The following is a 27,990-nucleotide window of genomic DNA, read 5'->3' on the forward strand; positions in this document are numbered from 1 at the left end:
AATTTCTAATAAGTATACTACCTATAAATAACTGATCAGGATAGGCATCACTCAATTGGGACTCAGCAGATGAATAATGGGTTCTCCATGCTCTGCACTTCTTCCCATTTTCCTGTTGCATTGAGCTTCTTCAGTGCTTTGTCACACCTCTATGACAGTACAAATAGAAGAAAGGGAAGATGGTGAATTTTAAAAATGTAAGCAGGAAGAGGTTGAAAGAACCAAAAGGTATTTTGTGTTAGCAAGTGTGGGTCTGCCACCCATACTGGCCTGTGCCCCATTATTGCTGGGACACAACAGATAAGTACAAATCAAGTGGTGTTAGTAATAAGGATCATTACCAGTGCTCTCCCCACCCCCAGCCTATACTGTTATTTTTCTATGTAAACAAATTTGTTTGAAATGCTTTGAAAATGAATTCTTAATATTAAAAGGCACATGCATGTGAAGTCTCTAGTATATTTATTTGTATAAAGAGTAAACAAAGTGCATGTAGGGTGGCCACAGGTTTGACAGAGATCTTGGTGATGTAGGGTTACTAGACAAATTTGAATGGCTGTTGCCATTGAATCAATACACAACTAACTCTTTTTCAGGCTCAAAGGTGAAAAGTAATGGTATCAAACAAATGCTAGACAGCATGAACAAAAAGTTTTTCAGACTCCTGGTCAAAAAGATCTTATGGTTCACACTGAATCAGAGATTTGACATTTTTGATTACCCAGCTACCTCCAAGCGAACTGAAAACTGCCTAGTGGGTCCTGAACTCCATAGTGCCTCTAGCTGGGTCTTTCAAGTTTTGCGCCATAGGGTGATGGTCAAAATAGTGATCGACTCTTGTAGATGGATGGTAAGTACTGAAACACTAAAAACAGTGCAATGTACATGGTATATATGCATTCAGCATCCAAAACCAATGCTGGCACAGCTTGCCCCAAAGTGGTAGAGTTATAAAAGGATACACATTGACATTTCTGAAAAGCAGGTATAACAGCATCCAGGTTCTTGGAATCAATTCTGATTAAAGGTATACTGTTTAGGGAAGCACTGGCACAGGTTTAGTTCTCAAGAATCAACATCATGCAGCAAAGTATCTATTCCACAGCTGCCCCCCTGGGTATGACCAGTTTTCTCAAAAATGGGTTCCGCTGGTCACCCAAGGGGACAGGAGCTAAGCCACTGCAGAAACAACTCAAAGTTTATGTCCTACTGTTGACAGGGATACACTCATCTTTTTGTATAGCAACAACAGTATACTAACTGGTATCTAATATTTCAAGAATGTTTCATCTATCACTGTTTAGATATTGAAATTTGAGGGCATATTAGAGTATTGGCCAAGTCCATCAATCTTTATCTTTGATTTATGTGCCAGAAAAACATTTCACATCAACTGGCAGCTAAGAAAAAGCAATCATCTTGAGACTTTACTTTGGTCAGCTCCTCTTGTTTTGAAAAATCCCATTCTGGTACTCAATTGTGATAGTAAACTAACCAGACGAAACAGTGGTATATTCTTTCCAAAAGGAGGAGTGCTTAAGTGCTTTCTAATATTTTGGTTGTCATTATTTGTCACTATGTTACTGGTGCCAAATTTAAAGAGGAAGTACTTACTTACACATATTAAGCACCACACAGTGTGCTTTATAGGAGGATACGTACCCCAGTATCTTTTTAGACAGAATACAAACTTTTTCCAGTTAGAACACTTTTTTTAAAAATGGCTTGGGTATTGGTTGGGGGTAGGAGGACTTGATACACAGTAGAATTTAAATGTTATTCATGCTTCTTATTTTAGAAGCGCTTCAAATCCCTCAATAAGGTTCTGAAAGGTTGTCCGAATGGATGGTTGGAATTCCCAGCATTTTCTCATAAGTTGATAAACCTGTCAAAAGAAAAAATAACAAGTCAAAATGTTTAGGAGCTTTTTAAAAAAATTATAGAAACACCAAGAAGAACATAATTTTGAAAACGTGAATGACTTCCCTTAATAATACTAGAAAACAAGAATATTTGAATAACTTAAAATACAGAAAATGTGACACATCTATAGCTCATAAATAACATTTGAGAAGCTCATGACTTAACTGACCTTGCAAAAAAATCCAGGTCATTAATCACTATAAACCAGTTTAAGGGTGAAGTTATACCTCAGTTTAGACTCCAAATTTCCTTACCGGCTGCTTCATTCTTTGGCTTAAACATACTATTCAGTACACCTTAAATCGTCTACAGAATTAGTCTTCAAGGCTCAGTTCAGTTAGAAATACAGAGAACTGGATGTCACAGTGCTGTGATAAGTGGGATAAACTTACACACAAAAATGCCATTATATGTATTTGTCACAGGAAGGCTACACCAACATATGCTCCTTTAGGGTGCTCACTGTGGTGAGCCTACGTCTGAAGGGAATCCCTTGCTTTGAATAAAACTTGTGGCTGTCATCTGCCCCAAAGATGATTTTCTCAGGTATCTTATCTGAAATTCAGCTTCTGAAAACTACTTTAAAAGAGTTTTCTACTCATTCCTGCTCCCCCACTCCAATCCCATGCTGGGTAATTCAAGCAGTGAAAACAGTAAAAACTGAGTTTTATTACTGTGAAATGGCCCATAAATACCTCTTCTGGACAGTTAGGTGGACAAGGCAAACGTTTTCCTTCTTTTAATGTATTCACAAGTCTTGTTACTGTCATCTGGCCATGAGTTGGGCCTATCATTTTCAGGAACAACTATGTAAAATAAAACAAAATATTTTACTTTGTACATATTTATGTAAACACCAGATAGATTACAGTAAAATTTCTAGAACTGGAAATTAAAACAATAAAAAGGCTTTAAAAATGAAAAGTCCAAGACAATTTTCCTTTCCATTATAACACACTGATTGGATCCCATTTAAGAATGAAACTTACAAAGCAGAAGGATGGACACATTTTAAGTGGGTGCTAGATTCAAACGAAGGACAAGTAAGACTTACCGCCATGGGACTGGAATCTGAATCACAGTAAGTAAGCAGCTCATGCAGAGTTACTCCAAAAGACCAGACATCAGAGGCGATATAAAACTTACACTGAATTAAACATTCTGGAGCATACCTGAAAGAAAGCAGAACTTGAAACTTCATTTCCTGGGAAGGATATTCCAAAAAGCATTAGAGTCACTCAGAAAAATCAGTGCTCTGGTTTTTCTTAGAATTTAATATTCTAAGACATTTAAGTGTGTATTATGCATCCGGCACACATATACTGCTGTGGTGCACATCTGATAATGTGGACAATACCCCTATAGGCTCTCATTACACATTTGCTCCCAGACATCAGTCAGACTAGTCTGTGCTCCTCATTTCGCAGAGCATAGGCTCTCCATGGGGAGGGGATGGGGGGAGGAGGTGATGACGACAGGCCCGGGCTTCATTTGCCTGCACGCTCAGATTGAGTCAACAGTGAATTACTGCCCAGTCCTCTTCCAATGTCAGCTGTTTTGGTGAATGATACCCAATTGCCTGAGCCAGAAACTGAGGCATCCCCATATCCAGTCTGAGAAATACTTCTCAAACCTCCCCACTTCTAAACCCCACCATCGCTGTCCTAGTTCACACCATCACTGGCTCTGGCCAAATCAGACTCCCTGGCTCCAGTCTTGCTCCCCTCCTTTCCACAGTGATCTTTTTAAACAGAAGTCCCTGTCCTTAATCCCCCCAACAGCAACCCAAAGCTCTTGGGATGGAGTCCCAGCTCCATAACTCAGCGTCCAGAGCATTGCCTTGGCAACCGCTGAGACCTCCCTTCATGATCCAGCCACACGGAGCTGATTCCAGTTCCTAGGATAACCACTGCTCTGTCTCACTCTTGCCACCATACATGCTGTCTTCTAACCATCTTTACAAACCCCCAGCAATCTTTTAAGGCCTTATTTTAAAAGAACTTCCAGAAAACCAAGCCTGAACCCTTTTCTGGTTATGGTACCACGAAATTGGCTGCCTCACCCATTAAATTCTAAACTTGGTTGGCTTGTTCACCCTTGTTATCTCTAGTATCTGGCACAAAGAAGGGCCTTGATACATATTTCTTTAATGAATAAATGGAGGTTTGGCCTCCGTGGGTGGAAGAGACCCATGTCGTGTCCATACAAGATGTACCTCGTGGTGCCAGTCAGTTCTACAGGACAGCGCAGAGTGGAGACTTTAGCAGCTTCCCCCTTGGATAGTGTTCCAGGCTGAGAGGGGTCAAAGTCAGGGGGTGGCCCACCAACCAGGATACTCTGGTGATTCATGAGAAGATGGCCAAGCTTCTTATGGATTTTTGCTCTGTTATGTCCAGGCTCTACCTGAATCTGCCAATGCCCACTCGTCACCTCCTTCCTGTCATCTTCCTGCCCCCTCCTCCTACCTGCCCTCCAGACTTCCTCTGCATGGATGTGATTACTCCAGCTGCTAACAGTTTTAAGAACTGTGTCAGAGGAATGCCTTCTCCAGCCAAGATGGAGATGCTGGGCGTTGTGAGATTTCTTCCTTGGAAGATGCTGTCCTATGAAGCTCAGGCATTTCTGCGAGTTGTTTTCAGTAAAACAGCTTATAAGATGTTTCTTGAAGGCAAAAATCAGTCAATTCCAAATGATCTAAGTCTTTTTCTAATCTGGACTAATAAGAGACATTAACATAGCTAGAAAGGACCTATCAGAACAGTGGAAACCCTATAAAGCACTGATGAAATCTGTTTGATTCAGTTACCAAAACACAGGGCTGTCCCGATCGTCCTTGACTGTGTAGTACTCCTTATCAGTTTCAATGGCTTTGGTTAGACCAAAGTCCCCAATTTTCACTTGGTGTTCACTCTCAACAAGGACATTTCTTGCTGCTAAGTCACGGTGAACGTATTGCCGAGAACCCAAATAGTCCATCCCCTGAGGGAGAGAAGAAAAGGCAGAGCACATTGCTGAAGGTCAGTTCAGACTGGATTCTGTATCTACCACTTCATAACAAAAAAATATATATATATATCATTTCATTCACATACCACTTCTTTTGTTTTTACTTCTTTGCAAAAATAGTTAGACCAACCTGATTCCAAGAAATACACATTAAAGAAACCATATTAACAAATCAGTTCACTTTCTTAGCAGAGGCTAATTTTCAATCCAAATCATGCAGAACAAAATAAACTCAGTACAATTATTGGAAATTATTTTCCACTTGCAGCCTAATTACAAACCAATTACCCAGGACAGAGTGCCTGATTTATAAATTTTTACCAGGCTCTTTTTTTTTTTTTTTTTCTTTTTACCTTACAAATCTGAACGGCATATTTTAACTGCTGTTTGAGGTTAATTTTGTTCTTATTCTTTGGAAGATACTCCTTAAGACTTCCTGAAGGCAGAAATTCCATGATGAGCTTAATACCGTTTCCTCCTGTTTAGAAAAAAGACACGAAAAAACAAAAAAACCATCAGTACAAGGTTGCCAAATGAAGGAACTGTGGGAGTGAAGGGCACAGGATCTGCAGACAGAGGACCTGAATCACAGGCAAGTTGCTTAACCTCGCAGGTTTCAGAGTCTTGGGATCCTCAGCAGTGAACAGGGTACCTACCCTAGGGTCATCAGCGCTCACTGAGACAACACAGTGTTCTGCAAACCACTAGGCAAATGATGATTTTTAAATATGAGCTACATCATCTCACTAACAATTTTAAAATATAATACATGAGTATTGTACTGGCTTGTAAAAAAGATACACTTATTAGTAAACACTACTTGCCACCGTGATTTAGAAAACTAGAAAACGAAGTACCCTGCTTAGTGCTGGATCAAAAGAACAGGGAAAGGGGAGGAGTGGGCATCAGTTTCATCTGGTCTCTGTGCCCTCGTGTGCAAATATCAGGACAGGGGAAGTCCAATCCCCAGTGTGGGTGTAGGAACAGCCAAAAGAGACAATGCTGGAATCACCCCCCCCGCCTGGCGCGGGGGAGGCTGGGCAGCTTTCCCGGGAGCTCTGCAGCTGCTCAGGGTTCTGACAGTGCATGCTGCTTCGAAGCCCTAGAGCTCCGGGGGCCATCAGCTAGCACTCAGGCAGCCTAGATGAGGCCAAGGGCACTGCCTGCTCAGCACTGGCCTTCATGACCCCAGATAGTCACTCAGTCTTTAAACCAACTTTGCACAACATACCGTCTTCTGTGCAGATGCCTTTATACTTCACAATGTTCTCATGATAAAGGTTTCTTAAGATTTCAATTTCCTTCTTCAGATCAGCTATGTGGTTCCCTCCGCTCTCGGGCTTCAGGGATTTGACGGCCACCTGCTCCCCTGTATTGTCCCCCTCAGGGTCATACCTGCAGAGCTCGACCTTCCCAAAGTGGCCCTGGAGGGAAAGATACACGTGCTTGATCAGAGAAGCCCCGGCCTGGGCCAGCAGGACACACTTCAAAGATGAGCCTTGCTCCTCGTGCTGTTCCCCTGAAGGCGGGGGTGCACGCACAGTCTGACCCTGCAGGCAGCAAGCTCCTACCTGGGCTCTTCCCCACTTGGCTTACCTGCCATTCCTTCTATTACTGAGCTAAGACAAGAAAAGGATCAAGTGACTGGTGAACCAACACATCCATCCCAATTTCTACGGAAGTGTAACCCAAAAGGAAATGGAGGTTATTTCTGGACATGCAGGACAACCTCGACATTCTTTGACAGCCCTGGGTCCACGCTACAGGAGGCACCACAATGTGGCTACAAAGAGCAAGGCATGAGGAGTCTTTAGAAGACGTGGATTAGATCCCAGCTAAGCCACCTGCTAGTGATTCGATCCTTTCGAGCCTGGTCACCCCACCTTCTGAGCTGGCTCCAGAGGTGCTCAATGTATACAGTGGTAATAAACCCTTGGGGATGCTGTGAGGAAGCAGGAACACTGTGCCTGTAGAATGCCAGCACTCGGACTTGGCACATGGCGGGTACTCAAGGTAGCATAGCCTTTATTAACTACAGAAAATCTGTATAAAGATGCAAATTCCAGTAGCTTCTCTAGTCACATTTACTGTCAGGAAACTGCCATTCAAGGTCCAGAGGAAAAGCTAAAATTCTATTTCGGTGTTCTGTGAAATAAATCCCTCCCTCATTTAAGCAGCCTCACAGGATATGTATTCCCAGAAAAGTCAGAGGTAGGGACTTCTCTATTTCCACCATATCTATATCCATCCCCCATGGATGGATCCCCCCTTTTCATTCTCTTTGTCCCTTAGAGACCAAGTCTCCTGAGGGAGCTGATCAATGTCCTGTGGACAGGCTGCCACCGTGTGTCAAATGGAAAAACACACAATCCTAAAGAAAACACAGTAAGATGCTTTCTCCTATAAACTTTGACCCAAAATGAGAGAGAATGGAGAGCAGCTTTAGATATCCACAGAGGTTAAGTGGTCAGCAGAGACTCGAGTATAACTTGCCTCTCCCAAGTCACGGATCCTCTTTAAGAACCGCTTTTCAAAATGTGTGGGATCCACTTCAGTTGCTGGCTTTTTTTCTGATACGATGTCTGGATCTAACAGAAGAGAAAAGAGAACATGTTAAAAAGGAGTGATTGCCCCTCACAGGCTCCTTGTTATCCCTCCCTCCCCCGGGCATTGGCTGGTCTTGGTTAAACAGCTCAAGGCAGAGTCTTACTCTGCTCCTCCAGCTTATTGATGTCTCTCATGATGGCTCGGAAGAAGGGTCTCTGGTTGGGGTCGTAGTTCATGCAGCGGGTCATAAGGTCAGCTAGCTCCTTACAAGACGGGGTCACTGGCCTGCACCGGCTTTCATAGAACCTCTCTTTCTGCAAAGAAGTGGACCACATGAAAGAAACCAAAGGAACCACTCACAGACCTTTTAGCCCCAGGTCAGAAGGAGTTACCTAACAATCCCTAATTTAACTCCCAACAGCTTTGCTTAAAAGTAGACGTCATAAACGTGGGTGCTAATGCTGCCTTTCTCTAGCTGTGGGAAATCTTAGTCCTGGATACTAAAATAATCCGAATTCAAGGAAAACAGGCAGTATATCCCACCCAGTCCCAAATAAGCTGTATTACAGCAAAGTCATGCAACCTTCTGGAATATGATTTGGCAACATGTGTAGAAATCTTCAGATTCTTCAAACTCTCATTAATTGCAATTACTGAACGACTCAGAAATATTAGTCAGAAACAAAGATTTATGTTTAAAGACATTCCCTGCAGAATTAGACAGAACATTACAAATTTGAAGACGACCTCAATGCCAAATATAAAATTAGTTAAATAAATCAGAGTTTAATGAAACAACTCTTACATCAAATTAGTAAAAACTGTAAGACTTATTTAATCGTATAGCAAAGTACTCACAACATTAAATGAATAAATATACAACATAAAATGAAAAAATAACTAGCATGGTCCCAAGTTTGTTTAAAAAAGAGAGATATAAACAGACTGGAAGACAATATGCCAAAGTGTTAAATATTAGTTAGGGGTGACCAGAATATAGTGATTAATAATTTCTTTTTTAAAAATACTTTTCTCTGTTTTCTAAATTCTCATCAACGGGGTTAATACTTTAAAATTCTGAAACGAATAATTGATGCCCTTTTAAAAAAATTAAGTTAATTTGCTACACTTTAGGCTCTGGTCTGTAGCTGACTCTCAAGGGTACTAGTTTCTCTTCTGGTCCCTGTGGGTCCTAGGGTGGGGTGGGGGCAGGCCCCAGAGGAGAGGAGGAAGACGGGTTGGAATTAAGGAGCTGAGAGCTCCCCCTGCCTTGGAGTGTCTCTCACTCTTCCAGGCTCCAGTAGAGCCAGGGGGAAAGGTCGCCCAACCCACCCAAAGGTACCTGGGAGAAGAGACAGACCCTCCTTTATCAAAGGGACAGACCTTTCCTTACACCATCTCTGTATTCTGCTCAGTTCTGGGTACACAGAAGGTGCTCAGTAAATATTGACTGACAGCAAAGGGTATGCTGTTTTGTTTCCAAGGAAGTTAAAAATAAAATGACTCCCAAAAGCCCCAGCTGAAAATCCTAAATACAGATCTATGGATGTGACGGTTTCTCTGTAGGTTTTAGCTTAACTCCTCTTTCCCAAGTCCTGCACCATGTTTACCTGGCAAAAGGCTAACAGGTTAAAGGTTCTTTTGCCTCTTCGGTATCTCCTCCACGTGCACCCTCCACTCTGGATCCTCACTGCCACTTCCTGGTTCAGGCTGTCGCCACTGAGAGCCTCAGAGCAAGAGGCCTCTCCTCAGCCTGTCCATCCAACCACCATCCAGATGAACTGTGCCCAGTCTGGCCTCCGAGCACCTGGCTCCCCCACCCAAACCCTTCAATGCCCCACATCACCCCAGTAAAATTCTGCAGCCTGGCATTCAGGTCCTCTATACAATCCGACCTCAAAGGACCCTTCCCACCTTTTTACCTGTCATTCCTCTCCACACTCCAGGCAAATGAAACTGCTCCCTGTAGACAACTGAAATGCCACCCTCCCTTGGACTTTGATCATTCCCTCCCAGCTAAAAGTGATGTCTGCGCCTCTAAAGACACAAGACACACCCTAATAATCAAATCAGTGAGTTGGGATCAGTGGTCCTTCACTCTAACTTTCACTGCTTTATCCCTTTGGAGTTACAGCCTCCACTAGCTTTCTGCAAGTGAACATGAGAAAGGGTCAGCCTCGAGGTTCTGCATTCTAGCTAAGGAACCCGGGCCTTGGGCCACCTGCATCTGTTACCTGACCTGTAAAACAAGGGTAATGACACTGCCCTACCCAACATGCAGGGCTCTTAAGGTGATGATTTCAGATATTATGTGTGGAATCCTTATCGCTGTTTTAGCCCAACTCTCCTACTATACCCTAAGGTCCTCAAGGGTAGGCAAGGCCTGTGTCTGTTTCATTGTGAACCCCCAGCTTTAACTTAGGACAACGCCTGGTACACAGGAGGAACGCAATAAGTATCTGGGTGTTAATTTTGCAATGCTATAGCAATCTACTGAGCACATATTGTGTACCTGGGACTCTACACGCATTATTTACTTAATCTTCACAACAACCCTGCAAAGTAGGTATTATTTATTCCCATTTTACAGATGATGAAACCAAGGCCCAAGGAAATTAAGTAACATTTGCAAGGTCACACAGGCAGTGTAAGCTTGTGGAGGAGAGTCTATCCCGTGCCCGTCTCCTCCCACAATATGAGGCTTCCTGATAACTCCTGAGACACCCATGAGTGTCCAAGGGGTCCTCACTCAGCTCACACCCGGGAAAGCAACTCACCTCAATCAGTGTCTTGTCTTTCAAGGGGATCTCGCCATTGTAGCAGATCTCCCAGAGCGTGGTTCCAAAGCTCCACTTGTCAGCGGCCACACTCAGGTTCTTGGAGTCTTCAACACACTCAGGAGCGATCCATGGGATTCGTTCTATGCACTCTGGAAAAGACAAGAAAAATTTGCAGATCAGTTTCTGCAATCACCTGGGGAGCATATCACTGCCATTGCAGCAAGAACTGGGAGTTAAGAAACTCTTTCAAGTAGTGTTTTCCAAACATGGACCATGGCTGCCCTGGTCCTGCAGGGAGTTTGTGAAAGGGGCGGTTTTCCAGGTCTCTCAGCCCTGGCCTTTCCAATGCATCTGTCTGAGTCAGGGCCTGCAGCTGTGTCTGTTTAACACAAACTCCCCAAGAAGGTCATGTGAGTCAGTCTTTGAAGCTGTGGCCTCAGAAGGAGCAAAGCACCCCAGGGTGGAAGCCAACACCCTGGGGAGGGAGAACAGGGGGGCATATGGACAAAGGCTTAAGAAGGAGAGGCCGACAGATGCAGAGCGGGCACAGGCTTACCCCCATACTCTGCATATCGCCCTGCAAGGGCCCTGGGGTGCACTGGTATCCCACGTATGACCTACAGGTAGAGCATGACCTGTGCGGCACTGCTTAGTGTCTCAGCTCCCAGGTCTGCCCTCTCCTTTGGAGTCCTCAACTCATGATGACCTCATTCAAAGAGAAGCTGCAAGACCACAGCAATTGCTAAGGTGCCTCCCCAAACTGCTCACTAACTACAGTGGATTTCTTGTTTTGTTTTGTTTTGAATTTTTATTGTAGTTGCTTACAGTGGATTTCAAAACAAACACAGGTAGGACCCAGGTCCCACTCCTCCCGACACATCTCTGACCACCCCAGGCCCTTGGCCTCCCCTTGAACAAGGTGCTGCCCTGGCACCTTAAACACAGCTCCTTCATCGCAAGACCAGACCTGCCCCAGCTCAGTTGTGTTTCTCCTACTGCACAGTCAGCTCCTTGAGGGCAGGGACCGACCCTCGCACGCATGACACCTCCCCTGCCCCCAGGGCTGGGCAGAAGCACAGCTGCCTTTTGCAGAAGTGTGCTTTCTAAAATGAGGCAGAACCCCAGCCCAGCCCCCTTCCCTGCTGGCCTGTCCCTGGCTAAGGGTGGGGGGAAGGGGATGGGTGGGGCAGGAGATGGGAGGAAGGGAGGACACACCTTGCCTGGACAGCACAGTGACGGGGATGCCGGGGTCACTGAGCTTGATGAAGGGGCCGCACTCGCTGTCAGTGCCCTCGCGGGCCAGGAGGAGGTTTTTAGTGCACACATTTCCGTGGACCAGATCTTTATCCTCCTGCAGAGTGAAAAGGCAGAGCTCAGCAAAGTTGCCCATGGAGCTGCCCTCCTTCCCACTGTCTCTCCTGTTTCCCACAGGTCATAATCCACATTCCCCAGCCCCAGCCAGACCCGGGCAGCTTAGCTCTCCTGCCGATGATCTGTGTGACTCAAGCACATTATATAACATCCCTTTACTCCAGTTCCCTCATCAGTGAACCAGGGATAACAATGGAGCATGCCTCATAGGGCTTTTGTGAGAATTAAAGTGATTATCAGAGCCTGAAAAACACCTGAACAGCTGAGCCATGGTAAGCACTCAATAAATGTGAGCTACTATTGATGCTAATAGTTTCATTCACTCATTAACAAGTACTGTAGTATTTCTACTCTTATTATACACTGCAGTATGGAAGTCAGTCCTCTGAAGTGATAAAAATTTCCCTCTAAGCAGGATTCATATGTAAGCCCACAGAACAGCCCACGATGATGGCTTTCACTAAGCACCAGGCACACCTGTGTTTAGGTGAAGAGCCTGGGCTCTCCAGCCTGCTTGGCTGGTACCTCCTTCCTGCCTCCCCACATTCTGGCTCCTGATGGGGACCACCACAGACATCAGAACATACTTACCAAGTAACTCAGGGCGCTGGCCAGCTGTTTGGCAACTTTGAACTTCCAGGGTGTGGTGAGGACATCACTTTTCCGGTGCATGAAGAGATCCAGGGGCCCTCCCTCCACAAACTCTTCCACCATGATATCTACAAACACAAGAACAGCCACACCTGCAACCTTCTGTCCATCTGGGACAGCACCCTCCCTCATCCCCTTACGAGAGCTCACTTTAATGGCTGGTACTCCGCCTGGGGGTGCCAATGGTAGAGTGCTTCAGAGTCGGAAGGGCCTGGGTTCAAGCCCAGCCTGGAGCTCCTCCTACTCTGACTCTCTGGGCAATGAACTCAGCTCACTCACTCCCTACCTCCCGAGTCTAGCACAGCGTGGGGCCCAGAGCTGGCAAGAAGTAAACACTCAAGAAATTAGCGAAAAACAGATGGGATCTAGTTCCATGTCCACTATTAATGTAAGCAACCGACCAGCTCAGTACTTTGAATTCCTTGATTGCAAAAAGAAAGGCAAGAAGCCTGGGCAACGTGAGGGAGGGTATCAGCTCCCACTCATCTTCACAGCAACCATGCTCCCTGGCCAGGGCCGACTTCCCCTTCCAAAGAGAATACACTTACTCTCCACGTCTCGGACACAAACGCCATAGAGGTACACGATGTGTTTATGGGAGACCTGTCTCATCATGCTGGCTGCCTCAAAGAAGGCCTGTGGGAGAAAAGGACGAAGAAATGTCAAGGGCCAGCCTGCACTGTCTGATCCTAAAGGGGCTCAGCTGAGAGGAAAGTCAGTGGAGCCCAGGAAAGGTCACCACTGTCCTCATCCCAAGCCCTGAAACTACTCCCCTGGCCTCAACTACCCAGAGGCACTGCCAAGCCTCAACTGTGAGGGCCATCTAGCTGGGACATAGGACTCATTTAGAAAACCTAATAGGATGCAGAGCCAGGCTGGCGGGATAGGCTGGCTGACAACGTCCCCATTCGATACTCATGTCCACCACTTCCTCTTCCTTCAAACTTTGGGAAATAACAATGTTTGACACTATATTAGAATAAAAGGAAAACCAAGGCAGCAGATGTCTGTCAAGACTTGGCTTTACCACTCTCTAACAGTTTGTGGGATCCGGGGTAAGTCATTTTACTGCTCTGGGCTTTACTTTCCCAGACTCTGAAGTGACAGCCTGGACTGCATCAGGCACTTTGAGACCATTCAGCTAGAGTCTGGGGCTCCACGGCATTGCCACATGGACCTCTAGGAAGGAAATGGGAGAGAGTGGGACGTACTGGGACGGACAGGCCCAAAATCAGGGCAAAGGCTCTTCTTAGCCCACTGTGCTCTACTGGCTCCAGAAATGAGGGAGGGGAGAGGGTGGGGTTGTGAGGAAGACACTTGCCAGAGAAATGTCCCTGTGGCTGGGGTCTAAGACTTTGAGGATCACTTTTATTCTCTTCTCTTCGGAAGTTCCTTCATCATCCTTGTAATCCATGAGGGTCCCAGAGTAGATGTGTGTTCGCGTGCCTCTCCCAAGGTGCTCGCCCTGAAGGAGGAAGCAGGAAATTAGGGTGACCACCCCCTAGGGCTTCAGTGGTGCCAGAGTCTGGGACTGAGTCCTCAGTGGGAGCATACATTAGCAGGGATGGGGCAACGGCAAAGGGGCCCCAGGAGCTCAAGCCTCTCCAGTGCCTGGTCCTGTTAGGCCTCCAGAGGTGACAAAAAGCTACTTGGCCAAACACAGCTGTGGCACTCCCTGGGCCCCAGGAAATAATCCTCATATTCTCTGAACAGCAACACGCTATCTACCTCCAGGAACAGCCTGGGGCCAAAACATAACCCTGACCTTTCACAAAACTTCCAACAGTGCCATCTAAAGCCACCAACATCAGCCCCCACCCAGGCCTCCAGAACAGACTCAGAGAGCACCTCCCTCCCCCCTCCCCCAGGAGGCTCCTCCACTCACAGGCTGGGGTACAAAGAGAACAGGCTTGTGAGCCCTACTGCTTCCTGGCCTTTTAACTTCGAGACCTCCTTTCATCACGCTCAATCGGCACCCACTTTCTGTAAATGGGTTAACGTAACAATGTACCTGCCTCGTAGGGTTGGTGTAAGAATCAAATGAGGAACTAGGTAGAACACCTCCTGGCGCACAGTGGGTAGAAGCCAATCCACTGGGCCAGTGTGTTTTGTCTGATCGCCCTCCCACACCTAAACTATTCATTTTCTATCCATCTATCTGATGCATGGGTACACATATGCATGCTTTCAAATCAGTGATACAATTTATACATACATATGCCCTAGCAATCCCCAGAGGAAGGTGATGTAAAGACAGAGGCAGAGACTGGAGGGACAGGCCTCAGTTTCCCCACATATGAAAAGGGATAATAAAACCAAATGAGCAGCATAAGAACTAAATGAGATCATCTGCTCAAGGCCCCAAACATATAATGATCTGTCTGTAAGGCCGTTCCAGCTTAAGCTTTAATAACTATGGTTTAAATACTCTTAATATTTGAAAATCAAAATGTGATTCATGAAACTCAGGCATTGTCAGGCTATCGACATTAACCCCACAAAACTTATTATTTAGAGTTCTATTATTCTATTATCCCAGGACCACCTATAAATACAGAAAATGCATTGTGGCTGACTCCCTCAGCTGATTTCTGTCTCCCTCAAGAATGTACACAATCGGGCTTCCCTGGTGGCGCAGTGGTTGAGAGTCCGCCTGCCGATGCAAGGGACACAGGTCCGTGCCCCGGTCTGGGAGGATCCCACATGCCGCGGAGCGGCTGGGCCCGTAAGCCATGGCCGCTGGGCCTGCGCGTCCGGAGCCTGTGCTCTGCAGCGGGAGAGGCCACAGCAGTGAGAGGCCCACGTACCGCAAAAAAAAAAAAAAAAAAAAATGTACACAATCGTTAACTGGGTATGTTAATTTGCACAAACACCACCATCTGTCATCTGTCATAGCAGAATGGTGATACATCCGCCCTGTCTCCTATATCCTGGCAAGGTCCTGTGACTATTCATTAAAGCTGCATGTGTCATGAAGCGATACATCAAGATTATGGGAAGTTGCATTCCCAGAACATCCCACAAAAGCCATATGCTTTCAGAATAATTACTCTTCCTCGGAAGGGCTGCTTATTCCAGGGCCAAGTCATATGGCTCTGTGCTGTCAGGATTCCACAGCAACCCAGAGGCCCCTGCGTGTACCACCTCAGCCTCCCTCCACGCTGCGCCTTCTGCCTTTGTCTAGTGCTTGTCCATCCTCTGGGGCTCTGCTTTGATGCCACTTCCCCCAGAAAGCCACTGCTGTCCCCCCAAGACTAGGTAGGATGACCATCTGACAGTCCCACATCCTGCCATACTTCCCTACTTAGGGCTTGTCTCCTGGTGGTATAACTATCTGCTTAAGATAGACGAGAGTCTGCCTCGCCCACCGGACTGTGAGCCTGCCAAGGGTGGCGGTCATGCCTGGCATGGGCAACTGCTCAATCACTGTTGGCTAAATGAACGCTGCAGGTGCAGAGGGTGGTAATCTGCCCAGAGACTCAGGGGCAAGGACAGAAGGAAGACCCCAAGTACATGACAAGTTCCAGGCAGAAAAGAGGCTGGGGTACTGCTGATCTGCGATTTTAATCTCTGGACACAGCTCTGATAACCACCAGAGGGACAGAACAGTAAGATCTGGCCCTCAGTGAAGCATTTACATAAGTGAAGCAAGGCACTTGCAGCTGTGGACTTCCACTCGGTCAAAACCTCCCCAACAATTTCAGGGACCGGCTTCAAACAGTAAATGAACAAGCCAGCCCCACGTTTGCCACCCTCCGCCACGCTCCTCAATGACAGTGAGCCCACGATTTCCCCTCCAACACCTCCAAGGTGATGCAGCCTCTGCCAGGCAGTAAGTGGCCTATGTGGATTCCTTCCCTCCAAGGCTGCTGGCACGCCACCCCCTTAGCCTCCCCGCCCTGCGTGTGGCTCTGTGTAAGGGGCTGGGGAGGGGGATGCAGAACGGAAAGTGGGGGTTCCATGGGCCTCACACCCTAGCAAGGCCCAAGGGCAGCTACGACAGAAACTGGGCCTGCCTAAGGCTGCAGACTCTGGGCAAAGGCCTCCCAAGGCTGGGACACTGGTCTGAGGGATCTGATTCTCAAGACAGTTCTCCTCCAGGGTGCATCTCCTGCTCCCTCACTGTGCTCTGTGTGCCCCCAGCTTTGCTCCTTCTGGAAACGTCATCAGAAAGCCCAGGACTGAAATTCAGAAGTGCTTTTTCACACAGCATGTTTTGGGACAATGAGGGTCATCAGCCCATATTCCCCTGTGGAGACCTGTCAGCATTCCCACCAAGTTCTCCAACTACTTCTACCTGCAGAAGACCAGGCATGGAAGGTCCCTATCACCCTAGATAACCCTGCAAAACTTGATTAACCCAGCTCTTTCAAGGAGAAAGCAAGCCTCTAGGGCGCATCAGCAAGGCCGGGTTGGACAGCAGGGAACTGGCTGACCAGCTTTACCTATCAAGTGGAAGTCTTGCTCTTCTTCCACCAGGGTCTCCCCAAACCCGACTTCCTCCTCCCCACATTCCCCAGGCTTTTCTGCTGTGGGAAGGCAGGACCAGGGCTGGACCTGCAGCAGTGACTCACCTGCATAATATCTTTCTTGAGGATCCGATCAAAACTCAGCTGGCTCATGGGGTAGACAGGCTGCCACTCCTGGGCTTTCTTGGTGGCCACCAGCAGATTGGAGATTTCTATGGAAGAGAGAGGAGAAGTCTGAGCAGAGCAGCGAAGGTCTAAGGTCCCCGTTGGACAACATCTGTTGGGCCATGGGCTTGCTAAATACATACTTGTGCATTTGTTGGTTCAGTCATTCAACAAATATTTACTAAGTACTTGATTCCCACCCTCCAGGAGCTCACAGGCTAATAACAGAGCCAATACGAAACAAATAATCAACCAATCAAAATCTGTGCAGCTATTCTTAAAGGGCAGGTACAGGCACTCCAGGGTTGACACAGCAGGATCTGTCCTGGTAAAAGAGGTCAGGGGAGGAAACGGAAACTCCAAGAATGTAGGGCCTGTGTCCATCTTATTTCCTGCTCTACCTCCACAGCCTGGTACACAGTATGCACTCAATAAATACTTGTTAAATGTATAAATGAATAATCAGGGTGTGGGCTGAAGGATGAGAGCTAAGGATGGAGGAAGCACTTTGGGAGTGACAGGAACTAAAACTGGGGGGTGAAAAACACAAGTTTTGTGAGGAACAGGGCGGGTGACCCCAAAAGAAGGTCACGCCTGAGCGTCTCTGGGCTCCCAGCAGCACCTGACAACAAGGAGGCACTTACTAAATCCTGGCTGAATGTACAGATTTTGAGCAGACCATCCCCCAGATTCTACTGATTCAAACAGCAAACCAAACCCATTACAAAATGTGCCGAGCAGAGTCAGTACAGGTGGCTAACGGAATTTATAATCCACGGAAGCTGCCTTCCCTCCATGGAGCCACTGCAAGCTATAAGGTTATCGTGAGGGAAGAAAGCACCTTCCACATTGGAACTAGTAGTGCGAGCATTCTAGGAGCCCCTGAAGGTTTTCATGTGTTCATTCACTAGCTGCGAGTACCGGGTCCCTACAGTGAGCCAAGTGACTCAAATCCTCACTACCCTGCAAGGCAGGGTTTTTCTTTTGTTATTTCAGCTCATATTTTCTGACTGCTTTCTCTGTGCCAGGCACTGTCCTAAAGAGCTTTATACACATTAGCTCCTTTGTCCTTATGACAATCCTATGAGATACATAGTGTACTTATCCCCTTTTATAGATCAGAAAACAGATTCAGAGCCATTAAACCATTTGCCCACAGTCAGGCTTAGGATTCATGCTGCATTCCGGACTGGCTCCAGTCTCTTACCTCCACAGACAGCATGCCTGGCCCCAGTGGGGGGTACAAATCTGGGAGCCAAAAACTGGTTCCGATACAGACTCCCTTGTTATCATATCCTGATACTCCCTTTTTCAGAGTCTCCTCTCCTTCATTCTGTTATCCTGACTCCACCCTGTTACCTGGGTAAAATCAGGTTCAAACAGGCAACTCAGAACTGCCCTGATGGAGAAAAGACATCAAGAAAGGGCCACTTGAATGGTGCCCTAAAGGAAGGGTCTGGGCAATAGAGCCATCGAGGAAATCAGGAGGATGGCAACAGGAACCATTCATGGGCTGATTATTTGCATGGCCACTTCAGGAAACACGGCACTAGGGTCAACTGTGTGAGCAGGGAAAGCTGTTAAACCTCCATGGCATCTGTTTCCTCACTAGAAAAATGGGGGACACAGTCATGCCCCTTGTTGGGTTGCTGTGAGGGATAACCGAGATGACACACATGAAGGGCTTACTTCAATCCCTGGTGTGAGGTGACTGCCCCATAACCAGCAGCCACTGTGACTATGACCAGTGTTACATCTGTTAGCACCGTCATCCTTGCTGTACCAGCTGGTTCCTGAAGCCTCGGCAATAATCTACAGCAGTCTTCAGTGGCAGAGCTGGACGGTGCAGAAATCAAGCTTCAAGCTTGACTCCATGAATGAGGACATGTCAGTGGCGACTGGTCAGTAGGTCCTGTGGGCCCCTATCTCCTTCTTAACATGGTCACCCTCAGATTTGGAGAGCAGCAGTGGGGCTGGGCAATGCACAAGAGATGTGGACTTTCCTGACTGTCACACCCACTCTGAGTGACCACCTCCTTTTTATTTATTCCATGAGGAGTTTCTTGGTTGCATTTTCAAGTGTGAAACCCAGGTTGGGGTCTGGCCATCAGAAGCCTGTGCTCAGAAGGGCCGAGGCACTGAGGAACCCAAAATGGCATTCTCTTTAGTTTTCATGATTTCACCACTTCTCTAATTTGCAGGTGGCAGAGGGAAGACAGAGGGCTTCTGAGGGCCTATGTGAAAAAGCCGCACACACAGGGCTTAGTCTAGCTCTCCCATCCACAGCACCCTTATCCCCAGGGTCAGGAGAACTGACCCCCACCCCAGAGTCTTGGGCTTGATGACTGCACCTGTAACTTTGCAGAGTGTTATGTAGGGGAAAGAGTTGGGGTCAGAAGACATGAGTTCAAATCCCCATGCTTCCTCTAACTACCTAAGTGATCTTGGATAAGTATAATGGATAACAACATACTCTGGTTTGTTCTGAGGATTAAATAACTTAAAACATGAAAGAACCTCAAACGGTGCCTGGGAAATTTAAGAATTACTCACGTGATAGTAGCCATCATCATCATCATTATTATTAGTTACTGCTACTCTTTTTTTCTTTCTTTTTCTTTTTGTTTTTTTTTTTTACTGCTACTTTTATTGTAACTTCTAGTGATACTACCATCTGTGTGGTTTTGAACAAGTCAGTGAACATCTCTGATCCTTAGTTTCCTCACTTTTATAACAGCTGCAAAGAGCTACTGTACAGATTTTTTTTAATGCAAATATGCACATAAACTGCTTGGGACTGGCAGGTACCCACCAATATGGTAGCTACTGCTGTAATTATTCACTCAACAGACATTAGTGAGCACCCATTCTATGCTGGGCACTGCACTTCCCATGAATCATCGTGGTGAGACCCAGATCCTGTCTTAAGAGTTTATAATCAAAGTGGAGAGACAAACACTGAACACATTCAGTGCAGAGTTCCAGGAGCCTCAACAGAAGCCGTGAGAAGGGTTCAGTTCTGTTTCTGTGCTTCTCCCACCACAGCCACTGGTTTCCAGCTCTGGGCCAGCAGGGGTGGCATCTACACCAGAAACCTCCCCAGCTAATCCCAGCACAGAAATCACATCCCTGCCTCCGAATTGCCACTACCTTCCCGCTTCCTGTGGCTGCTGTTCTCCATTTCCTAAGCCTCACCCAGAGCCCACTAATCCCTAGGAAAGTGAAAACCGCCTCTAATATCTGGAAGGATAGATTATGTGAGTAATTGGGGCTGTTGGGCTCTAAGGTTATAGTGCACTCCGAGGTCTCACAGCCAAGTGGCAGATGTGTTTTTACCTTTGCAGAATATCTTCAAGCACAAAAACAAAGGCTGCAGTTACTCCACAAGGCTGGCAGGAAACCCTATCTGAGCAACAAGAACACAGAGTCTTTCCTCTTTCACCAGGTTCAGTGACAGTGTCTTACTGGGAGACCAAAAAGTGATTCAAACATCAAGCACCCAGGCCCCTTTTTGTGCTGGTGTTGCTTCTTCTGCCCACCCCTGTCATAAAGACTCACAGATGCATTCTGTAATAAGACAGACTGCTCAGAGTATCTTCGACCACACTTGCTACGGCCTCAGGAACAACTGTGCTGCCCTTTCCTTGAGGCCTGACTCCTTCTAAGGGAAGGACCTGACATATGGAGGGCAGTAGCTTGTGGCAGAGAAACATCAAAAAAACCCGCCAGTATTCAAGGGATCTGACACTCGGAGAAGACCTGGCACTCAAACCCCTTTGACCTTGGCCTTCAATGAGGCCCACTTCACTTCTCCAGGCCTCAGTTTTCTCTTCTATAAGACGGGACTCTTGATCAGGTGACCCCTACGTGTCCTTCCAGTTCTCACATTCTAAGAGGTGATGAATCCACCTGCCGGACATCAATGACACTGTTGGTGGGGCTTAAAAAAGAGCAGCCAATCACTGGGGAATTCTACCAAACATACAAAGAAGAACTTATACTGATCCTTCTCAAACTCTTCCGAAAGACTGAAGAGGAGGGAACACTCCCAAAGTCATTCTATGAAGCCACCATCACCCTGATACCAAAACCAGACAAAGACACCACCAAAAAAGAAATTACAGGCCATTACCTTTGATGAATATAGATGCAAAAATCCTCAACAAAATACTAGCAAATGTAATCCAGCAACACATAAAAAGGATCACACCCTATGATCAAGTTGGACTCATCCCAGGGTGACAAGAATGGTTCGACAAACACAAATCAATCTATGTGATACACCACATTAACAAAAGAAAAGACAAAAACCACATGATCATCTCCACAGACACGGAAAAAGCATCTGATAAAATTCAATCTCCATTCATGATAAAAACTCTTACCAAAATGGGTACAGAGGGAACATATCTCAGCATAATAAAAGCTACTTATGACAGACCCACAGCCAATATAATACTCAATGGTGAAAAGCTGAACACCTTCTTGCTAAAATCTGGAAAAAGACAAGGATGCCCACTCTCACCACTTCTATTCAACATAGTACTGGAAGTCCTAACCACAGCAATCAGACAAGAAAAAGAAATAAAATGTATCCAACTTGGAAGGTAAGAGGTAAAACTGTCATTATATGCAGAAAACCTGAAAGACTCCATACAAAAACTACTAGAACTGATAAACAAATTCAGCAAGGTAGCAGTATACAAGATAAATATACAGAAATTGGTTGCACTTCTTTACACTAACAATGAAATATCAGAAAGGGAAAGTTAAAAAACAATCCCGTTTAAAATCACATTAAAAAAAATACTTAGGAATAAACCTGAACAAGGAGGTGAAAGACTTACACACTGAGAACTATAAAACATTGATAAAGGAAACTGAAGATGATTCAAAAAAATGGAAAGATAGCTCATGCTCTTGGATTGGAAGAATTAATATTGCTAAAATGGCCATACTACCCAAAACAATCTACAGATTCAATGCAATCCCTATGAAATTACCCATGACATTTTTCACAGAACTAGAACAAATAATCCTAAAATTTATATGGAACCACAAAAGACCCAGAATTGCTAAAGCAATCCTGAGGAAAAAGAAGAAGGTGGAGGCATAACCCTCTCATACTTCAGACAATACTACAAAGCTACAGTAATCAAAACAGCACAGTACTGGCACAAAAACAGACATATGGATCAATGGAACAGAATAAACAACCCAGATGTAAACCCAGACACCTATGGACAATTAATCTCTGACAAAGGAGGCAAGAATATACACTGGGGAAAAGACAGTCTCTTGGTGTTGGGAAAGTGGTGTTGGGAAAGCTGGACAGCCACATATAAATCAATGAAGTTAAAACACTCCCTCACACCATACATAAAAATAAACTCAAAATGGCTTAATGACTTAAATATAAGACACAACACCATAAAACTCCTAGAAGAGAACATGGGCAAAACATTCTCTGACATAAATCATACCAATGTTTTCTTAGGTCAACCAAGGCAATAGAAATAAAAACAAAAATAAACAAATAGGACCTAATCAAACCTATAAGCTTTTGTACAGCAAATGAAACCATAAACAAAATGAAAATACAACCTACAGACTGGGAGAAAATATTTGCAAATGATGCAACCAACAAGGGCTCAATTTCCAAAATATATATAAACAGCTCTTACCACTCAGTAACAACAACAGAAAACCCAATCAAAAAATAGGCAAAAGACCGAAATAGACATTTCTCCAAAGAAGACACACAGGTGGCCAATAAGCACATTAAGAGATGCTCAACATCATTAATTATTAGAGAAATGCAAATCAAACTACAATGAGGTATCACTTCACACCAGTCAGAATGGCTATCTTCAGAAAGTAATAATACAAATAACAAATGCTGGAGAAAGTGTGAAAAAAAGGGAACCCTCCTACACTGTTGGTGGGAATGTAAATGCTGCAGCCACTATGGAAAACAGTATGAAGATTCCTTAAAAATCCAAAAACAGAGTTATCATATGATCCAGCAATCCCACTCCTGGCACATATCCAGAGAGAACTCTAATCTGAAAAGATACACACACCCCCAATGTTCACAGCAGCACTATTTACAATAGCCAAGAAATGGAAGCAACCTAAATGTCCATTGACAGGGGAATAAAGAAGATGTGATATATACACACACACAATACATACACACACATACACAATGGAATATTACTCAGCCATAAACAAAGAAAGAAATAATGCCATTTGCAGCAATGTGGATGAACTTAGAGATTATCATACTAAGTGAAGTCAGACAGAGAAAGAGAAAAATCATATGATACCACTTATATACGGAATCTATAAAAATGATACAAATGAACTTATTTACAAAACAGAAACAGACTCACAGACGTAGAAAACAAACTTATGGTTACCAAAAAGGAAAGGGAGTGCAGGGAGGGATAAATTAAGTTTGGGATTAGCAAATACAAACTACTACATACAAAATAGATAAATAAGGTCCTACTGTATATCACAGGGAACTATACTCAATCTCTTGTAATAAACTATAATGGAAAAGAATCTGAAAATATATATATGTACGTGTGTGTGTGTGTGTGTATATATATATGAGAATCATTTTGCTGTACACCAGAAACTAACACAACACCATAAATCAACTATACTTCAATTAAAAAAAAAAGAGCAGCCAAGTTCCTCGCCAAGTTCCTCACCTCTCCTATCCAATTTACTCTGTGATCCACCCATGGCTCCCCACTGCCTGCATGATAAAGTCCCAGCTCCTTGGCATGGCATCCAAGGCCTCCCATGGTCCCAAATCTCTGCTCTCTCAGTCTCCCCTCTCCCTTCTTTCTAACTTCACTGAACACATTAGTCCTCTAGAACCTTTCTGCAGCCCCTGCTTTGGCCTGCTGCTTTGCCCTGCACATGCGTGCTGGGAATGCCCTTATCTAACTGGCAACCTCCTGTTCACTGTCCAACATTTGGCTCAAGATCCACCTCCTCTGTGTAGCCTTCCACGCTATGTGACTCAGGGATCTTGACCATCTCCTTCTCTGCAACCCCAGGGTCTAAGATGTATGTGTGTGCGCATGTTGATTTAAACACCCATCACACGTTACAGTGGCCTCATTTACCTGTAACATTTTCTGTATTAGGCTAGAAACCCTTGGGGCGCAGAGACTGAGTCTCATGCATTTCTGACTCTATGCACCTAACATAGTTCTTGGCCCACAGAAGATGTGCCAGGATCATCTCTCAGACAGATAAACAGATAAACAGGGAAATTAAGACATTTTATCAAAAGGAAGAAAGAAGTAAATTTCTGCTTACTAATCCTAAACATGCCTCTTTCGGCAGCTTAATTAAGATACTGAGAAAAGGTGTATGTCTTTTCTATAGAAAATGCTGACACCTGAGGAGTGGGATGTGCGTCAGAGACAGACTTGTAACAAAACTTAATGAAAAACACCTAGAAACTGGGGGGGAAGACCACTTTCTTCAAAGCACCCAGCATCTTTTGTTTGATCTGGGTCTCAGAGCATCACGAGGGGATGCAGCCTGGCTCTGGCTTGAAGAGACTGACCTCGGGGCTTGGGCTGGCAGCAGCGCTTCAGCACAAAGCTGATGTTGTCCGTGCGCAGGATCTGCTTCTTCAGGTGGCTCATGAGGTCTCCAAGGCTGGGGAAGCTTCGGTCTGAGCCATGCAGGCTGTAGCGGCCCTTCTGCACCTCAATCTGAAAGTTCTTGAACTGCTTCTGGACACCCAGCAACTGCCATTCAAGAAAATAATCAGAAAGGATTTGTTTTAAAAAGGGCTCAAGCAAATCTCTCATGGGTATGTATGATGTTAACAACAGGAGAAGCTGGGTAGAGGGCATACAGAAACTCTGTACTATCTCTGTAATGTTTCTGTAAAACTAAAATTATTCCCTAATAAAAAAGCTTATTATAAGTAAATGAAATAATAACTAATAAAGGAGATCCAGGAGAAGGCACTGATAAAAGGGAGTTAACACCAAGGAGACAACCTGACAGCAGTGATTTCTACAAGAGAATCACTTCATTTTGGCACTTAAGATGAACTTCATGAAAACACCAACCTCATAGGACTGCTGCTAAGATTATATGGCAGGGCCCGTGTAAAAACTTTAGTAAACACTTTTATAAAGGTTAGCACATATTATGCATGAAATAATAAGTACTACAGAAAAATTTATCCAGGAACTCCCTCAAACTGAGCTCTTCCAAGAACCTCCTGGGAGGTGGCAGACAGCTGTCTGGTCTGGTTTCTGAGCTGTATGGTGCCCCATAGAGGAAGTATAAGCAGAAGTTTTCCTTCATGACAACTTCTGTACAAAGGGAACTATTTTAGTATTTTAGTGGTTAAGAATGAAGGCCAGGGGCTTCCCTGGTGGCGCAGTGGTTGAGAGTTTGCCTGCCGATGCAGGGGACACAGGTTCGTGCCCCGGTCCGGGAAGATCCCACATGCCGTGGAGCGGCTAGGCCCGTGAGCCATGGCCGCTGAGCCTGTGCTCTGCAACAGGAGAGGCCACAACAGTGAGAGGCCCGCGTACCGCAAAAAAAAAAGAATGAGGGCCAGAAAGATCTACTCATGCTGTAAACTAGGACAAGATATTTAAAATCTTAATGCTTCAGTTTCTTCATCTGTTCAATGGGGATAATACAACCTTATCTCATGGGGCTAGTGTAAGGCTTAAATGAGAATATACAGGAAAAGAGCTTAGCACAGTGTCTGGTGAGCTAAAATAAATAGTAGGAGTAATCCTATCTATGGTTCCTGTTTTCCCCAGGTAATCTGATACCAGGTAGACTATGTTACTGAATCACTGACATTCTCGGTACAGCACAGGTCAATTCCACCTCAAAAGGTGGTTGGGCCGTCTCATGCTCACATCTGTGATAAAAATATTAAATTTCCTCCAAAGACTGACGGAAGGCAGAAGAAAGGGATCCTGCCAAGGCAACAGGCCTGCCAAGTGCTGAGCCACTGCACCCGTTATCAGCCACAAGGCTGAGCTGTACAGGAGCACCCCAGGCGAGCAGTGGCCCCTACAGACTTCACCTATGACTCTTGGCAGCACTGAGTTCCTTCTGCCATTTCCTCTTCCACTCTTGACTGAGTCCAGCCCCAGAGATTCTCTAGTACTTTTCCTTCCAGCATCTGAGGTCTGCAATATGCTAACAATGCTGACTCTCATCTTGCAGCCCCTCCCCTGCCCCAATTCTCCTAGTTCATGGTGAACCCACACAACACTACTGTATTTCTTTGGACTCATTCTGTAAAACTCCTGTCTTTTAAAATAGCCCAGGACTTCCCTGGTGGTGCAGTGGTTAGGAACCCACCTGCCAATGCAGGTGACACAGGTTCGATCCCTGGTCTGGGAAGATCCCACATGCTGCAGAGCAACTAGGCCCGTGTGCCACAACTACTGAGCCTGTGCTCTACAACCCGCGAGCCACAGCTACTGATTCCACGTGCCACAACTACTGAAGCCCGCACGCCTAGAGCCTGTGCTCCACAATATGAGAAGCCACCACAATGAGAAGCCCGCGCACCGCAGCGAAGAACAGCCCCCGCTCACCACAACTGGAGAGGGTCCGCACGCAGCAGCGATAGACCCAATGCAGCCAAAATAAATAAATAAATAAACTGACTGATTAATTAAAAAAAATAGTCCATTTCTTGTGTTTTAAAAAATTACATGAATAACAAAGCACTGTGGTCTAGTGAGGTCAAGTTTGCAATTTGGCTTCAGGATTTCTCTCACATCATTCCCAGCTTCCAACCACACCTGAGTCACTAACAGACATCTTGTCAAAACACATGTCAGTAATTTGTCTGTTAAAATGTCTGCACCTACCATTTGGGGACAACTGTGTTAGGCCAGGTTGCCAACAGGCCTCATTGGTGCTAGTCTGTACCAGTGAATGCCCAGACACAGCTCTGGGTCTGTGATGGTCCTGGCACCAAGTGTTTTGTGTGAGCTGGTTTTCTGGTCGTGTTCCACCTTCCAGAGCACAGGGACCCCTGCCATGGGTCCCTTGCAGGAAGAAAGAAAGGGCCATAAGGATGAAAGGGTATGGGGTATGGCTGCCTGGGAAGGGGCTCCTTTTGAGGCGCAGGCTGTCCCTGTCAGAACAGCCGGGGATTTTCTCAGAGCCCCAGGCTTTTCTACCCCCATCCCCCAAGGGTGGTCCTCCTGGATGAGAGGTTGCACTGACACCCTGTGGCCACATGGGTTGGCCCCAGCCACTGTCTTGACTGACCTCAGACTTTTCAAAGCAAGTGACGGTCATGAGGATGTTGTCGAAGTCGGTGCAGCTCCACCGCAGCACGTACATTCCCTCCTCGCTTCCTTCTTGCCGCAACTTATTGATGGCATATTCTGTGCTACAGGGAGAGAGGCAAAGAGAGAAAGCTCACCCCAAACAGAAGCACTCTAAACCCCATGGGATGTCCACTTCCTTGAGCTGCCTCAAGTCTGACAGCCGCTCACAGTACCTGTCCTGGGTCCTACCGTCGTCTCTGATATGAGACAGAGAGCTTGTCTCATATGCTTGTCCCTGACTTCCCCACACACGCCGCTTCCACTCTAGCCAGAAGAGCTCCCCCCAAGGCTGAGGATGCTGAGCTGCCCGTGATGCAGTGGTAGGGGTCTCTCCCCCCATCCCAGGCAGCACAACTAGAACAGAAGCCTCAGGATAGCATGGACTTGGAGTTGTTCTGTTTATTGCTGCATCCCCAATAACCAGAGCATGCCTGGCTCACAGTTTTCAATAAATAAGTGAACAACTGAATAATAAACACTGAATAAAGAAATCAAGGATCAGAAAGCTGTGAGGAGAGAGCCTGCCCATCCTGTACTCCCGTGTCCCCAGGACTAACGAGTACGGCACACAGAGGGCAATGAGCAAACAGCTGCTAAATAAACCCACATATGAGGTTACTACACCCAGTGAGTTCTGCTCACTGAGTGTTGGTAAAAGAGGGCTGTGTGGTCAGCACATGTTAGAGAATGGCAGAGACCAATGGCTCCCTGGTGGTT

General features: G+C 45.8%; 1 protein-coding gene across 1 annotated transcript in view; it reads right to left on the reverse strand.

Annotated features, from left to right (window-relative positions):
- Nucleotides 1-445: 445 nt before the first annotated feature.
- The window catches only part of JAK1 (Janus kinase 1), a 138,676-nt gene continuing 111,131 nt past the window's right edge, over nt 446-27,990 (reverse strand). Inside the window, exons 10-25 of the mRNA XM_065877253.1 lie at nt 27,212-27,335; nt 24,507-24,693; nt 16,853-16,959; nt 13,600-13,743; nt 12,827-12,914; nt 12,219-12,346; nt 11,472-11,607; nt 10,254-10,405; nt 7,640-7,790; nt 7,423-7,517; nt 6,161-6,353; nt 5,283-5,407; nt 4,730-4,902; nt 2,978-3,095; nt 2,619-2,729; nt 446-1,885 (exon numbers count right to left, since the gene is read on the reverse strand). Of these exons, the coding sequence (XP_065733325.1) occupies nt 1,790-1,885; nt 2,619-2,729; nt 2,978-3,095; nt 4,730-4,902; nt 5,283-5,407; nt 6,161-6,353; nt 7,423-7,517; nt 7,640-7,790; nt 10,254-10,405; nt 11,472-11,607; nt 12,219-12,346; nt 12,827-12,914; nt 13,600-13,743; nt 16,853-16,959; nt 24,507-24,693; nt 27,212-27,335 (2,128 nt within the window). The 3' untranslated portion in view covers nt 446-1,789. The remainder of the gene's footprint in view (nt 1,886-2,618; nt 2,730-2,977; nt 3,096-4,729; nt 4,903-5,282; nt 5,408-6,160; nt 6,354-7,422; nt 7,518-7,639; nt 7,791-10,253; nt 10,406-11,471; nt 11,608-12,218; nt 12,347-12,826; nt 12,915-13,599; nt 13,744-16,852; nt 16,960-24,506; nt 24,694-27,211; nt 27,336-27,990) is intronic.

This window comes from Phocoena phocoena, chromosome 1 (genome assembly GCF_963924675.1).
Source record: "Phocoena phocoena chromosome 1, mPhoPho1.1, whole genome shotgun sequence".
Lineage (NCBI taxonomy): Eukaryota > Metazoa > Chordata > Mammalia > Artiodactyla > Phocoenidae > Phocoena > Phocoena phocoena.